At 61.2% G+C, this 16,194-nt stretch overlaps 1 protein-coding gene across 1 annotated transcript; it reads left to right on the top strand.

The window, feature by feature from the left end:
* Window positions 1-1,407: 1,407 nt before the first annotated feature.
* VTJ83DRAFT_6712 (uncharacterized protein) lies at window positions 1,408-10,449 on the top strand (the record flags this gene model as incomplete). Its single annotated transcript, XM_071013454.1, has 12 exons — window positions 1,408-1,461; window positions 1,583-3,223; window positions 3,428-3,777; window positions 3,876-3,990; window positions 4,085-5,740; window positions 5,812-5,971; window positions 6,039-6,328; window positions 6,395-6,682; window positions 6,752-9,784; window positions 9,865-10,016; window positions 10,092-10,365; window positions 10,432-10,449. The coding sequence occupies 12 exons, from the start codon at window positions 1,408-1,410 to the stop codon at window positions 10,447-10,449; spliced, it is 8,031 nt and encodes a 2,676-aa protein (XP_070864339.1).
* Window positions 10,450-16,194: the final 5,745 nt, after the last annotated feature.

Genomic DNA, 16,194 nt, shown 5'->3' with positions numbered 1-16,194 from the left:
GGTACCTTCGGTAGGTATCCTTCCCCCCACTCTTGCAGTGGGAACTGGAAACGGTAGTTGCTACAAAGCGGGCGAGAGGTGTGCAGGCGGTGCCCGAGGTGGTTTGGTTGCTTTTTGGGAGGGGCCCTCGTTGCAGCGGCAGCCACTGAAGAAACGATGGACCCTGGGCTGGACCCGCCCCATCCCCTGGCGCCCAAGGTCCATCCCTCCCGTCCCTCCACGGCCTCCACCGGGCATCCTCCACCTATGGTAGGTGGTTCTTCACCGTCCTAGGTAGGTCCTCCACTGCCCACCTCACCTCAGCTTCAGGTGACCCCGCTCCATCTTCCCGTCCTCTTCCCGTCCCCCCCACCGCCGTCTCCAAAGCGGCACCAAGCGGCACCAAGCGGCACCAAAGCGGCATCGCCCAAAGCCACAAACTACCGTAGGCCGTCTGCTGAGCGGGATAAGGTCCCTAACACGGAAAGGCTGGGCTTCCAACAGTTGGAGGTCGGGCAGTTCAAGGACAAGGACTTGGAAGTCCAAGTTCAAAGTCGACCTGGTACCTAGGTAGGTACCTATTAACTCAGGTACCTGGTGTACGCAGTACCTTAGTTGACCTGCTGCAGTCCAGTCCACCTGCTGCAACCCGCCCCGAACCACCTTTTCTTAGGTCAAGTTTCCCGCTTAGGTTCCTTTAGGCCCCCCCTCCCCCCCCCTCCAAAAAAAAAAAAAAAAAAAAAAAAAAAAAAAAAAAAAAAAACCATCTGCAAGTTTCACTTTGCACCGCACATAGCTCAGCTCGGGCAGCCCAGCCTCCCACCCTTCCCCGGTTCCCGTCACATCAGCTTGTCACCTTTCAACTCCACCTCCATTCCTTCACCCAATTCATCAACCCTCTCATCCCGGTCACGTCCAAAAAGTCCATTCTACCTACCGTTACCGCCGCAGGACCGGCTTTCTCGGCTCCCGTCCTTTTTGTCCACCGTCCACCGTCCACCGTCCCCGTCCACCGTGAGCGATCCCCCCCCCCCCCCCCCGGGAACACGGAGACACACGGACACACGACCGGAATCCTCGTTTCCCCGCCTTCTTTAGCTTCCTTCCTCCTCCACACCCCCCCCCCTTTCTCCCCAAATCCCGTCTCCCTCCCCACCCCTTTTTTTTTCGACGCGTCGCTGGTTATCTCTCGCCTCCGTTCCGTTCAACCCGGGCTGCCTCCCGCTTCTCCTCCGTTCCCGTCCGGACCACGGTAACAACTCCCCCGCTTCTATCGTCCTCCCTCCCCCCCCCGGGCGTCTTCGGCTCTCTCGGCGCCATCGATCGGGAAACAAACCGCCGCCAAAAACAAACCAACAAAACTCAAGGGTGTGAGAGGGGTTCAATCATGAAAAGACACCGGCAACGTCACGCTCTCGTCAACATACAATGAACGGCGACGCGGCCTTGGTGGGCTGTCTGGTGGACAGGCTTACCACCAGAGTGCGTTCCCTACCTACCTATCTGCATGCTACCTCCTACCACCAGGCTGCCCTGGGCCGCTGGTTCTGGATCGGACTGACCTGACCGTGATGGCTCTTGTTCGCCTTTGCGCCCGAAACAGCTTCCCCACCGCACCGGCACGCCCACCCAGGACCTCTCCCAGGACGACATCGTCTCCATCACCCGAGCCACCCTCGTCAAGATCAGCGCCTCCTCCATCGCCTACGTCCTTGACGCCCTACTCCAGCTCCTCGAGGACCTCTCCCGCCCCCATGCTTCCGTTCTCCACCACCCCTCCCACGTTCTCCTCTCCGAGCTCTACGTCCTCGAGCTCCTCGCCGACTGCTGCGCCAGCAATTGGTTCCGCGCCGCCCCGCCTCCCTCCAAGCAACAACAACAACAACAACAACAAGCTTCCGACGGCCCCATCTCGAGCCCGAACCCGTCCTCGTCCTCGTCCTCGTCCTCGTCTCCGCTCCCCGCCGTCCCCGAACCCGGCGCCCCGACCCTAACCCCCGCCCAGCGCGCCCAGTTCCCTCACCCCGAACCCTTGAGCACGGCGCACATCACCCGCATCTTCGAGGTCATCAAGGTCCTGTTCGAGCCCATCCCCGATGGCTACATCCTCCCCGCCAAGGCCATCCTCGACGACTCGGGCGCCCGCGACGTGACCGCCCCGCCCCCCGGCGCCGCCGTCGATGAGCTCTCCTCCGCCGTCCGCACCCCGGTGTCCACGGGGTCGAGCGACGCCCCCGAGGCCCGAGCCATCCTGCAGGCCCACGCCGCCGCCCTCGAGGGCCACATCAAGCTCATCACCGAGTACCTGACGGCCTCGAGCTGGGGGCCCGTCTTTGACATCTTCCGCGGCGTCTTGTACTCGGCCCGCAACACGGTGTCCGCCCAGGGCGCGCCCGCCCCCTCGGCCGCCGCCGCCGCCGAGGAGGAGCGCAACGCCCTGACCATGATGCGCCTGGTCAGCTTCTTTTGGGTCGACAACCAAAAGATGAACATGGTGTTTCAGGAGCTCTGCGCCAGCTTCCTGCACTTCCGCAAGAGCCTCCAAAACACCATCGCCGTCGTCGTGCCCCAGCTCGTCACGCGCTGGCTCGACCGCCACCCGGCCGAGTTCGTCCAGCTGCACTCGGTGCACAACCCCAAGGGCCGCCGCGAGACGTCGCCCGACACCCTCTTCGACATGGCCGTCACCATCGGCGACAACGGCCGCCGCAGGGCCCTGCTCTACCCCATGCAGATGACCCTGCTGTTCCTGCTGCCTGACGTGTTCGAGGTGGCCAGCGACATGCGCGACTCCAAGGGCACCGGCATCGCCAAGAAGGTCCAGTTCCTCGACGGCCTGCGCAAGGCCCTGCGCAACCGCAACGAGCAGGCCGTCTACTGCATGGTCCTCCTCCTGCGCGCCGCCCGCCACTTCCACGCCGAGAGCGACTCGGCCCTCATGAGCTACGCCATGGACGTCCAGGACGAGGTCCGCGACGCCGTCTTCCGCCGCTTTCCCCCGGGCGCCCCCGATGCGGCCGCCCTCGAGCAGGACATCCTGACGGCCGCCTTTGTGAGCCTCACCCACCTCAACTTTGAGCACTCGGTCGAGACCCTCGAGGTTGCCTGCCTGGCCCCCAGCGCCCCGTCCAGCTGGAAGATCGCCGTCATCCAGGGCTGCGCCCACTTTGCGAGGCTGGGGAGGAGGGACAAGTTTCAGACGCTGTTTACGACGGCGAGCGCGTTTGTGCAGGGACAATTGCACGTAAGTCTTTTTTTTTTTCTCATTTTGCCTCCTTTTTTCCGTGAGAAAGATGGGGAGAGAGAGAGAGAAAAGAGAGAGAGAGAGAAAAGAGAGAGAGAGAGAAAAGGGAGAGAGAGAGAAAAGAGAGAGAGAGAGAAAAGAGAGAGAGAGAGAGAGAGAGAGAGAGAGAGAGAAACTAATCTCAAAAATAATCATAAAACACAGGCCATGTCCGAGCTCCTCGCCGAAGGCTACATCCAAGATAACAGCGCCCAGCGCAGACTCGCCGAGAGCTCCCCCTCCGTCACCATGCTGTGCAACATCCTGAGCTTCCTCGACGCCTCGCCCATGACCCTGTTCGAGGGCCCGCCTCAAGACCGCATCGACCGCGACAGGTTCTACGAAGAAAACCTGCAGGCCCTGGTGTCGTGTGTCGTCGCCGCCGACGAGTCGGTGAGGAAGCTCGCCACGGGGGTGGCCAGGAAGCTGTTCGCCATGGACGAGGTCAAAAACATCCTGAGAACGTCGGCGCGGTTGAGGAGCAAACCTTTCAAGACAAGGTTTTGGAGATTGACGTATGTGTTGTTCTTGCCCCCCCCCCCCCCCCCCAGTTTGGGTACTAGGTTGGGAAGAGAGAGAAGAAAAAAAAGAGAGAGACTAACACGCAGAACAGTTCGGTCATTTTGCTGTCCATCTGCGACAAGGCCCGGCTGCCATGCACCGCTCAGGGGCTGCGCTTCATCAACGGGTACCTCGAGTCGAGGCTGCTCGTCATCAAGTCCATACCGGTGCGTGCGGTCTCCTGCTCCCCTGCCGGGCATCCATCCATGGCCGGAGCACGAGCGCATAGGCGCGCGACGACCGCTGACGCCTTTTTGACAGGAACTCCACCAAACCTCGGACGACATCGAGGAGCGGACGCACGCGTCCAGCAAGCTCGAGACGCTCTTCCTCATCTCCCTCTGCTCCGCCGACATGGAGGCCTGCCAGATGGTCACGTCTTGCATCGCCACCTTCCTCGAGGAGTGCCACCTCATCGACAACGACCCCATGACGGCCAAGTCGTCGCTGACGCTGCTCCGCAACGGCGAGATCTTCAGCGAGATCGCCTCCCGCGACTTCCGCTTCACCGGCGTTGCCGCCTTCCAGAAGCGCCTCCGCATGCTCCTGCGGCGCATGCAGTACCCTAGCGCCGGCATCCTCGACGCCTGGGAGCTCGTCTTTGACCGCTGGCTGCACCTCTCCCGAGAAATCTCCCAGGCCGGCGGCGGCGGCGAGAACCTGACGGAGCGCATGGTCGCCGAGTGGCGCAACTACTCGGGCTTCTTGGCCTCCTTGGGCGGCATCTGCACCGCCGAGCAGGCCGCCAACCTCGAAGAGCCCGCCGTGAGCGGCCTCGCCTGGATCGACCGCATCGCCGGCTCCGGGAGCAGCCACGAGGAGCCGCTGCTGACGCGCTACCTGCGCATCAGCGTCCAGCTGCTCGCCTGCGCCAACGTGCGCATCCGCGAGACCATGCGCGAGGTGCTCGCCACCGACGTCCCGCCGTCGCTGTTCCATCCCCTCTTCAAGGCCCTCGAGGTCGAGCTGGACGTGCTCTTCATCGGCGCCCTCGAGCCCAGCGTCAAGACCCAGGAGAACGACATCATCTTCGCCGAGCAGTCGTCGTCGCTCCTCAAGCAGCTCGTCGAGCGGCTCGACACCCCCTCGGACCTGGGCGCCGCCTCGACCATGCACCTGGGCCTGCTCTGCCTCAACTTTGCCAAGTTCCTCGACGGCGTCGCCGACTCCCCCAGCACGCTGCGCGTCAAGACCAAGGTCTGCCAGCTCGTCGAGGGCGTCACCAAGCGCAAGGAGCAGCTCATCCTCCGCGACGACGTGCGCATCCGCAACCAGCTGCTCGAGTACATCTTCAGCTGGATCGCCCGCCCCGGGTCCCCCCAGCACGGCGACCCCGCGCCGCCCGGCGGCGGCGGCCTGCGCGCCGAGGAGATGCTGCGCGTCCAGCGCGACCTGGACAAGGCCTGCCTCCGCTCCCTGGCCACCCTCACCTTCCGCCTGCCCCTGCAGCCCGGCGACGGCGGCCAGACCGACGCCAGCATGAGCGAGCTCAAGAGCCAAATGTTTCACCAGTACTTCAACCGTTTCCTGTCCCTGCTGAACCTGGACCCCCACGGCGCCACCATGGGCGGCGGCCACGTGGTGGACCATCACCACCATCACGGGTACCACGGGCAGCATCACTTTGGGGTCACCGGGGCCATGTCCGTCGCCGCCGCCTCCTCCACCGCCGGCGGCATGGGGCAGAACAGCCAGGCCGAGGCGTCGACGGCCGACTTGGCCATCACGATCCTGTCCAACCTGCTGAGCGCCAACATCGACGTCGGGCTGAAGCACTCGCTCAACATTGGGTACCATGAGAACCCGGACATCCGGACCGCGTTTGTCCGGGTGCTGCATAACATCCTGGTGCAGGGGACCGAGTTTAATAACCTGAGCGATGCCGCGGTGAATGAGAAGTATGATAAGCTGTTGGAGGTGAGTTCTTTTTTTTTTTTTTTCTCTCTTCTTTTGTATGTTCTCCGGGTTGCTGACAAACATCATCCTAGCTCCTCACGAGCGATCCGAGCTTGGCTGCCGCCATGAGCGCCGTCTGCCCCAGCCACGAGGTGGACGAGCTCACCATCTCGCTGCTCAACATCTTCCAAGCACGGGGGATGGTGTTTGAGCTGCTGGATGCTCTTATCAAGCAAGAAGTGGAGGATACGGGTGAGTTTTGCTGTTGCAGCGAAAGAGAGAAAAAAAAGGCTCTTGACTGACGGATGGGAACGACCAGAAAACGAGGCGGAGCTGCTCCGTGGCTCAGGCGTCGCCACCAGGATGCTCTCCATCTACGCCAAGTGGAAGGGCCCCGCCTACCTCCGCGACACGCTGCAGAACGTGGTCGAAAGGCTGATGATGACGTCCAAGGACCTGAGCCTCGAGCTGGACCCGACCCGGGTCGCGTCGGAGGACGAGCTCAAGGCCAACGTGGAGCATCTGAAGGTCGTGGCCAAGGTGTTCATCGATACCATCTGCGACTCGGCACCGAACATCCCGGCGTCGTTCCGCAAGATCTGCCACATGGTACGTCTGTTGCTGCTCTCCCTTGCTGTCATTCAGGGCCGCAAAGCGGGCTGACACCGGCGCCAGATATCGACCTCGGTCGTGGGCAAGTTCCCCGAGTCCAAATACACGGCCGTCGGCGCCTTCATCTTCCTACGCTTCTTCTGCCCGGCCATCGTCGCCCCGGAGGTCGAAGGCCTCGTGTCGATCCCGCCCTCCAAGGAGGCCCGCCGCAGCCTCCTCCTCATCGCCAAGGTCATCCAGAATCTGGCCAACAACGTCTTGTTTGGCGCCAAGGAGCATTACATGTTCCCCCTGGTCCGGTTCTTGACCGAGAACATCTACAGGGTCACGAGCTTCCTGCGAGAGATCTCGGTAGGTCTGCCTGAGAATGATGCACGTAAACGCGTTGGCTAACGATGGGGGGGATGGGGAAAAAAAAAGGGGCCGCCGCCGCTGTTGAACGACGAAAAGGGCGAGTCGTTTGATTTCGGCTCTTGCGTCGCCCTTCACAGGTTCCTGTACGAGCATTGGGACCACGTGCGCCAGCAGCTCGCCTCCAAGGAAAGCAAGGACAGGAAGGACCTCGTGCGGTCGCCGGCCGAGGTGACGAGGAGCCGGTCCCCCGTGCTGGAGCCCCTGAGGAATCTCATCACCAACCTCGGCCCGCCGCCGCTGGCCGTGACGTGGAACCGCCCGCAGATCGTGACCAACAGCCCGCCGTCGTACTCGAGGTTCCAGGACTTCATGCTGCGCAACGCGTTCCGCGGCACCGAGTCGTTCCTCACGGCCCGCGCCGTGTACGACGGCGGCGAGAGCAAGGACGGGCTGTCCATCATCTGCATCATCCTGCGCTACATCGACGGCGAAACCATCGACTACGACACGCTCATCTTCTGCTACCTCAAGATCGCCAGCCGGCTGTGGAGCCGACCGTTCGCGCTGCTCATCGACGCCACGTGCTACACGGGGCAGATCGAGCCGCGCGACGACCTGTTCCACAAGCTGGAGCTGCTGACGCCCGCGGAGCTGGCGCGCAACCTGCAGCGCATCTACATCTACAACATGAACAGCGCGGCCAAGAAGTGCCTCCGCCGCTTGCTGCGCGTGTCGTCCAAGAACGAGGCCAGCGTCTTCAGCCCCGCCAACGTCGAGTACCACCTCATCGGCAACCTGCAGGACCTGCAGGCGCACTTCCACCTGAGCCAGCTGCACCTCCCCAAGGAGACCATCAGCGTCGTCACCGACACGCGCTACATGTTCCAGCCCGTCACGCGCCTGTCCCGGTCCAAGGGCCCCATCGACGTCATCATCAAGGTCGGCAGCCAGTTCGTGCAGGTCACCACCACCAAGAAGCAGGAGGTGCCGGGATCCCGCCTGAGCACCACCGTCAACGACATCTTCCGCCTGTACGACGTGGACGAGGTGCCCACGTCCATCCAGACCGAGAACGACACGGCCTTTGGCCTGCGCGCCGACAACGGCAGGATCATCATGTGCTTCACCAGCCCCAAGAAGGACGACGTGCTCAAGGCCATCCACAGCTCCAAGGCCAAGTACGCCAAGGACTCCAAGTCGAGCAAGCCCTTTGAGCGCCTCATCCGCCCGCAGGACGTGCCCGGCACGCTGCTGAACCTGGCCCTGACCAACCTGGCCACGCCCGACCCCGTGCTGCGCCTGTCGTCGTACAACCTGCTGAGCGCCCTGTGCAAGGCCTTCAAGTTCACGGCCGCCAGCAAGCTGCTGAGCACGAGGGACCTGTCGGTGCCGCTCGACCCGTCGCACTTCATCATCAAGATCAGCAAGAGCCTGGCCGAGACGGAGCCGCAGCTGACGGCCGACTTCCTCAACGAGTTCTTCGTCGGCTGGGACGGGTTCCTCGAGGAGCAAAAGCCGCTGAGCCTGGCCTACATGGCGCCGTGGATCTCGGGCCTGCGGACCTCGCTCCTCGCCAACGAGCCCGAGGGCGAAAAGGCCCGGGAGAAGATCGCCGCCCTGTTCCGCCGGCTGCTCGACATCGCCGTCTCGGAGGCGCCGCCGGCGTTTGCGCTCGAGCAGTCGGTGTGGCCCGCCATCGCGCAGGACGAGGCGCTGCTCGAGATCTTTGTCGACGAGATGGTCAAGATGGCGCTGGCGCTGGGGTTCGAGGACGAGCAGACCGAGACGCTGACGTCGGTGGCGGCGTCGATCGGGACCGTGACGCTCCGCGGGCGCATCATGTCGCGCCTGCGCAAGGCGCTCAACCGCTGCTCGCGCGGGCCGGCCCGGTACCTGCCCGACAACGCCGGCTGGAACGAGGTGTGCGTGCTCCTGCGCTTCTGCCTCGCCCTGTCGTTCGACAGCGGCGTGCAGGCGCAGATGTTCCTGCCCGAGATCTGCCACGTGGTGACGATGCTGGCCAACACGGGCCTGCCCGAGGTCCGCACCATGGTGCACCGCCTGCTCATCAACACGCTGCACTCGGCGTGCACGTCGTTCGCGCTCGGCGAGAACCAGATCGCCAAGCTCCGCGCCACCATCGAGACGCTGTCGGACCCCAAGAACGACATCTTTGTCAACGCCGTCTCGTTCGCCCGCGACGGCGCGTCCATCTCGACGAACCAGGAGTCGGGCCCGACGCTGGCGGCGACCGAGCACCTTGCCACCATCCTCTTCGACGCCTGCGCCACGGCCGCGCCGTCCGTCGACACGGCCAACGCCTGGCGCTCGCGCTGGATGAGCCTGGTGGCCAGCACCGCGTTCCAAAACAGCCCCGCCATCCAGCCCCGCGCCTTCACCGTCATGGGCTGCCTCGCCCGCGAGGAGGTGGACGACGACCTGCTGTACCAGGTCCTGGTGGCGCTGCGCAACAGCGTCGGGCGCTTCGCCGAGGACAACAGCAGCGACATGCTCGTCGCGGTCCTGACGGCGCTGAGCAAGATGATGGCCAAGCTGCCGTCGGCCTCGCGGTACGGCCTGCAGCTCTTCTGGCTGGCCGTGGCGCTCCTGCGCCTCGTGCCGCCCAACCTGTTCAACTGCACGGCCGTGTTCCTCGAGGCGGTGCTGACCAACATCCGCACCACCGAGGACATGCGCGGCGGCGGCGAGCGCGTGGTGCCCTACCTGCTGCAGGGCCGCCAGCCGCTCGAGGACGCGACGATCCCGCTCGACGAAGCCTACGGGATCCACTTCAACGCCGAAAACTTCCACTACGCCGCCTGCGCGTGCCTCGTGCGGGGCCTGACGGACGCGGTGACGAGGACCACGGCCCTCAGGGTGCTCTCGACCTTCTTGGAGCTCAACATCCCGCCGACGGGGAGCGGCGGCGGCAGGATCCTCCGGGGAGGCGGAGGCGGAAACGCCGCGGGGGATGGATCGGGCCCCGGCGCCGAACGAGACGTTCGGGACCTGACGGCCTCGCCGTACATGGCGCTGATCCTGGCGCGATGCGCCAGCACGGAGGAGCTGCGGGAGCACCTCTGGGCGGCGGGCATCAACGTGCGCGGGGCGGGCGGCGACGAGGACGGGGAAGCGCCGGCGCCGGCGGCCTGGCGGACCCGTTGACGCTGCGCGCCCAGCAGGACCTGTCGAGGCTCAAGGACAAGGACCTGCTGCTCAACACGGCCATCGAGCTGGTGGACTTTCAGTACCTGGAGGATGCGGTGCAGAATCGGAGCCTGCAGTGGCTGAACCGGATCGCGGTGGCTCGGCCGGGGGTGGTGCTGCATCTGTGAGTACTTTTTTTTTTTTTTTCTCTTGTTGGATTGCGTTTTGCTAACCCATGTGCGTCTTTCTTTTCTCCCAGGTCCGCGCCCATCATCTCCATCCTCGAAGACATCCTCCTGCACTGCCAGTCCTCGGCAACCCTCGAGTCGGCGCACCGCCTGCTGCAGACGTTGACGACCAACCCCAAGTTCCCGGCCTCGCTCGAGAGCTCGGCCGCCAACCTCAACGAGCTGCTCGACGACATGGGCTTCGGCGGGCTCTGGCGCAGCTGCTCCTTCAACACCAACCTAGGGCAAGACCCGGGGCCCGGGCAGGATCGGGCGTGCTTCGGGTTGACGGAGAAGTTGATTGATGTGAGTCTTTTTTTTGTACCTTGATCGACATGCGAGGCGGATGGGATGGCTGACGATCGGGGATAGCTTCTTATCACCTTCTAACCTCCTGGTGCCGCCTCCACGGGTCTGCGATGGCCGGGCAAGTTTCGATATGGACGACCGGAGTTTCTATGTGCATCGGATCCGGGAGGTTTGACCTGGGCCACCGAGACGAGGGACGAGAGACAAGAGACGAAGAATCTCGGATGACGACAAAACCACGGAAGCAACGGGGATGAGATGAGATAAAATGGTACCTCTTGCGGTAGGCTCTCATATCCTCATACCATGACCTTCCGGGGGGCGAGGAGAAGGGGGGTCCCTGGAAGCAGCATCCTCCCACGGCCTTGTTTGGCTGTTTTGATGGCGGATGGTGTTGCATTACTACACGACACACACGACACACACACGCACGCACACACACACATACATACACATACACACATGGTGCGCATGGATAAGAAGAGTGCTTGTTGGGATACCTGGTAGGGGGAGCGAAGATAGGGCATGATGATGGATAGGTTCTAGCGATGGATGGACGGCGGGTGGGCATTCCGAGGAGTTGGCAGCGAGCGGGGTGTTTCTATCGGTGGTCAGGGAAGGAGGGTGGTATGAATGGTGTGATGAATGATATGATGACGATGATGATGATTGGGGGTTGGTATCGTGGGTGGTAGCGGTGGCCCTGGCGGCGGTGGTTTTGTTTCACCCATGCCACGCCATGCATGCCATGGGGTTTGAAATGATCTGGGTTATTCTTGATGACCATGATGAAGTAGATGGGTGATGCTATAGTTAGCTACCTACGCAAGCACAAAACCACAAAACGTGTAAGAACCCACCCGCCTACCTAGGTATCTCCGCGGCATCTTTTCAGATGGAATACGCATGACACGGCACAGCAGAGACACGCTTACAGACCGTCTACAGGACATGCAATGGCCTCTGGGACCAACAACAAGGCGCTGCAGGATGGAAGGATGGAGCCGGAGCTGAAGCTGGAGCTGAGAGAAGTGAGTTGGTAACCCTTCTTTGGTGGTGCCTATCGGGCATCTCCGGTCTCCGAGGCATCTTTTTTTTTTGGGGGGGGGATAATGTAGGACTCATCATGGGAGGGGCATGAGACATGGTAGAGGGGAGCTAGGCCCTAGGTCCCGGGCTCCATACGCGCCGCGCGGCGTTCATGGAGACGGGGGAGAGAGAGAGGCCGGAGGAGCGGAGCCCCTGGCCGGTCCTGGCCCCGGACCCTGAGTCGGAGTCCCTGTACACAGTAGGATCCGCGCCGACGTGTTTGCCACTTTTTGTTGTTTTTGACCTCCGGCCCACACGCACACCGGTCCGGGAGGATGGATGTCTGGGGTCTGGGTCTGGGTGGCGTCGAGGTGCACGAAAGGGGGGGGGGGGGGGGATAATGGGGCTCGGGGGCTATGGTTCGGGGACCAAGCGGCCGAGTCACCGATGATTGTGGTGGTGATGATGATGGTGATGATAATAATGGTGGTTAATGGTGGTTAATGGTGGTTAATGGTGGTGGTAGTGGTGGTGCTTTTTGATAGGGTGACTAACTGTGTTGGGAGCTCGAGTTTCGGGCCGCCAGGAGGAGGGAAGTCAAAAAGAGATGAGATCGAGCTCGGCTTACAGCCAAAGAGCATCTTGAGATATGGATGCCTTGCACCTTGCACACCCTGCACCCGGTCCAGCTCGAGGAAGGGATCTAGAATCGCGGATCCAAGATCGTATTCTTGTTCGCATAGGGATGTCTCGCTCGCTCACAGGCTTCTCCCTCCCCGTCGTGGTGGTGCAGAGACCGACAATGCGCAGAGCTTCCCTCCTCGGCCCGTCATTGGGCAAAGGCATCGGCTGGTTCAGAGACACGGCCCCCCCCCCCGAAGTCGGGAGGCGGTCGGTCGGGGCGAGGGTGGCAACGGGAGAACTACGGTGCGCCCAATGGAAACGCTGCATGCAGGCTTGAAGATTGGGAAAGAAAGAAAAGAAAAAAGGGCCCGTAACCAAACATCCGGGACGCTAGGTACTAATAGTTTAGGGGTACGGGAGAGAAAAGGAAAAAAAAGAACTGGGAAAAGCCCCCCTCCCGTTGGGTGAGGATTCCCCCCGTCATCAAACCAATTTCCTCATGGTCCAATGAATGGCTGAATGACCTCAATGGCTCATTGGCCATGGGTCATGGGCCATGGGCCAATGCGATGATGCCAATGGCAGCAGGAAGTGAAGAAGTGAAGCATGTGAGCATGCCCCATCTCCAAACAAAAACAGAAAAAAAGAAAAAAAAAGATCCCTTTGGTTGGGCCGCTTCCATCTTCACATTGCAGCAGCAGCAGTAGCAGCAGCACGCGCCAACCACGCTAGGTAAACATGCATATCCAAGTACCTAGGTACGTAGGTACGTACCTAAGTGGTACATAGATATGTAGTGAACGCAATAGGTAAGATCAAGGTAGGCAGTCTAGACCCCTTCGGCTTGCAGAGCCCTGTGGTTGTTGCTTTCTCCGACGGACCGTCCCCCCCCCCCCCCCCTGGGCCCCTCTTTTCTACAAGTATACTATAGTACGAACTAAACGCCGCCCGCCCGCCCGCTCCCGCGCCCGCCCGCTGCTCACGCACGCCCACACACACACACACCCCTCCCCCCTCCCCCCCCCCCCCCCCGCTTTGCTCCTTCAACGGACCATACAAGAGCCGTTCCAACGACGCGGTTCAGCTGTCTTGGGGTTCCCCCTCCCCAGGACCAAAGAGCCACACGCATGGTACTGGAGGCCACCACCACCGCAGCACCCACTGCCGGTGCTTCCCCCCCCCCCCTGACGCTAGGAGGCTCTTTGTGTGTACTATACATGTACAGTTTTTTTGCCACTTCCGCCCGCCGGCGCGGCGCCGCGGGGTGACATGGTGACATGCAGAGGATGACAGGGGTGGGGAGGCGTGGTACGAAAACACTGTCTGCCTAACTAGAAAGGCGTGTGTGTTTGTGTGTGTGAGAGAGAAAGAGAGAGTGCTGTGTATGTGTGTGTGTGTGTGTGTGTGAGAGAGAGAGAGAGAGAGAGAGAGAGAGAGGAGGGGGGGTAGGGGGTAGGGGGTAGGGGGTAAGAGCTCAAGGCAGTGTGTATCTACTACAGCAGGTGTGTGCGCAGCCGCCTGTGTGCGCGGTGGGAGAGGTACCCTTTGGAAGGCAAACCCGCCACATACGCCGAGAGAAGTGTGTACTATGTATACGCAGTGCACTTGCTGGTCTCCTCTTTGTCCCTTATCTCGGCTGCGACTCCAGGACGTTGACGATGGGCCGACCTACGCCGTAGCAGCGTGAGGAATCACGGCTTGGTTGGCATGGCAGCGAACCCGAGGTCGTGCTGTGCTGTGCGGTGCTGTGCCGCCTCGCCCGGGCGGGCGGGCGGAGATGGCAGCCGGCATACACACGCCGTGATCGATGGCCAGGCCTCGGGGGCGCGATGGAGGCTGTTTCATTCGATGTGGGATGCTCTGCTCGTGATGCATCTTTCTGGGAAGCATCAGAGCCGTTGGTTGATCCAGCCGCCAAGAAAAGGCTGTTGGGCCCCCGTCCAGCTAGTCAACGCGCACCGTCATTTGAGGATTACGAATAAGGGGGAGAGATGCAAATTCTGTTGGGGACCGCGAGCAAGATTTTTTTGGGTGCACATGACTCAATGATTATCAAGCTTGGATACGAAGAGAGCGTCGTCGGTCGGCGATATGTCATCATGTCGCGTATCCGGCACAGGCCGTAGGGATCCGAGAGCGAGCCGCGCCGAGCTCGCCTAGCCAGCGCAATAGCTGCTGCGCCGCATTGCTAAGGCCGTGACCATGAATGAATCAATCGTTGATAGATTCCCCTACCCGTTTTGAGAAGGATATACGCAGTACGCGCAGCAACTTTGACATCTTTTTGTCACAACACGCTGCGACCGTTTTTTCTCTGCGGGGTTTCCCATTTTCTCAGACAGGTCGGCCAAAAATAGATGGCCAGCAAAAGATACGAAAACGATGGATGAGTCATCAACGACGACACGAGTCTCTGCTGGAAGGCCCGGCGTCGGCCATACTTCAAGACCTTCCGTGCACTACTTACTACGTGGTGTGGGGTCTGTTGGCGTCAATAGTGAACCTGTAAGAGGAGGACGGGGGGGTTGCTAAGGGTGGCCTCGCCAAACTCAACGACTGATTGATTGTCTTGGCGTTCGGTGGTACAAAGTTTTCTATTTTGGCCGCCCTTGGTCATTCCTAGTGCAGACTCGGTAGGCTCATGAATCTCAGTCGTCGACGTTGGATGCCGAAGTAGGCCGAGATGGATGGATGGATGGGTGACATTCTGGAAACATTCCTCCTCTGTTGTCTGTTGTGTAACCTTTCTTGAAGGAGGCGGGGCCGAAAGAGAACAATAAGCAAATATTTCCCCTGGAGGATGCCAAAGTCTCAAAGTCCAGCTGTACACAGTACATACTACACATGGCGGTGGTGCAGGCGTGTCTAACTTCACGGTACCGAAACCAAGTCTCGGGATGGCTGTGTTGGAGGGAAAGCGCTCGAAATCGAGACACTCTCGGGGCCGCGAGGCATTGCCAGACATGGCGATGGAGAAGATGCAATGTCCCCGTCAAGAAGCCATGCCGGGGCGGAGCAGCAGAGCAGACCTGACGGCGCGGCACACGAGCTGCCAGCCCGCCCGGCTCGCTCCCCACCCCACCTTCAAAGTGCTGCAGCCTCGAGATCGGTCTCTTCCGAAGACACCCCACACGGGTCCGATCGTGGCCCCACCCATGGGTGGGTTTGCCATTTCTGGTTTAGCGTGCTTTCATCGATCGAGACATCGGCGGCACCCGCTTTTTTGGTTCGTCAGCTTGTCTGTTTAGTCATGGCTCGCGTGTCCCGTCCCAAGATCGGGTTTCACCTGCGTGGGTGTGCGCATTGGTGCGCCAAACATTTCCGCGCTACCTTGGCGGGAAAAAAAAAAAAAAAAAAACTCTACGGCAGCCTGACATCAGATGGACGCTCAGACACTCGCCATGGAGAGATGGACAGGTTGCAACGAGCAAACCACGGCCCAAAGAAAAAAATTTCAGAGCCTTTGCCATGTTAGGTTGGCGCCAAAGTTTTTTTTTTTCCTGCTCGTTTATGGTTCGTATGTACAAAGTACTCGGAGGAGTTTCTTCTTTCCCCTTGGCGCCCGCGATCTATGGGATGGGATTGGCCGCAGGGTTGATGCATACCAAGACACCATATAGTGCCAAAGGCCTTCTCCCGTCCAAACACTACGACAAAAATCGACACCGACGACCGGCGTGCAGGCCCCATCTCAGCTTTCGTATTGGCCTGCGGCCTGGGCGTCTCTCTGGTAGACGAGGCCTATAGTAAATCGCGAAGCGCGACCTGTGCTGCACGGCCGCAACAGGCGGGCGTGATGCATAACCGAATTGGGTCGGCGAGACATACTATACAAGGCTCGCGCCCAACCTGAGCAGCTGTAACAGGCACCCTTCAGCTTGGTGGTGGTGTATAGTATAGTAGTAGTATGTAGATGTCGGTGGTCCGCGGAAGAGCTCCCCGCTCGAGGTGCGAGGTGCTGCCGTTGGGCCCGCGCGGGTTGAGGTTGCAGTCTCCAAACCTCCGGGGGTAGGCCCGTTGGTGAGAGGTTGGATCCCTGTCGACCTGAACAACCTTAACCGACAGACAGAAACGAGACCAAGAGAGCTGGGTCCGCGTGCGTCTCTGTCGCTCTCTGGTTGGTTCGTCGCTGCGTTTGCGCTTGCGGTAGCACTGGCGGATGGGGGGAATGAG

The sequence above is a fragment of the Remersonia thermophila genome, chromosome 6 (genome assembly GCF_042764415.1).
Source record: "Remersonia thermophila strain ATCC 22073 chromosome 6, whole genome shotgun sequence".
Taxonomy (NCBI): domain Eukaryota; kingdom Fungi; phylum Ascomycota; class Sordariomycetes; order Sordariales; family Chaetomiaceae; genus Remersonia; species Remersonia thermophila.
The sequence above is the reverse complement of the archived record's forward strand: the minus strand, read 5'-3'. Positions and strand labels throughout refer to the sequence as shown.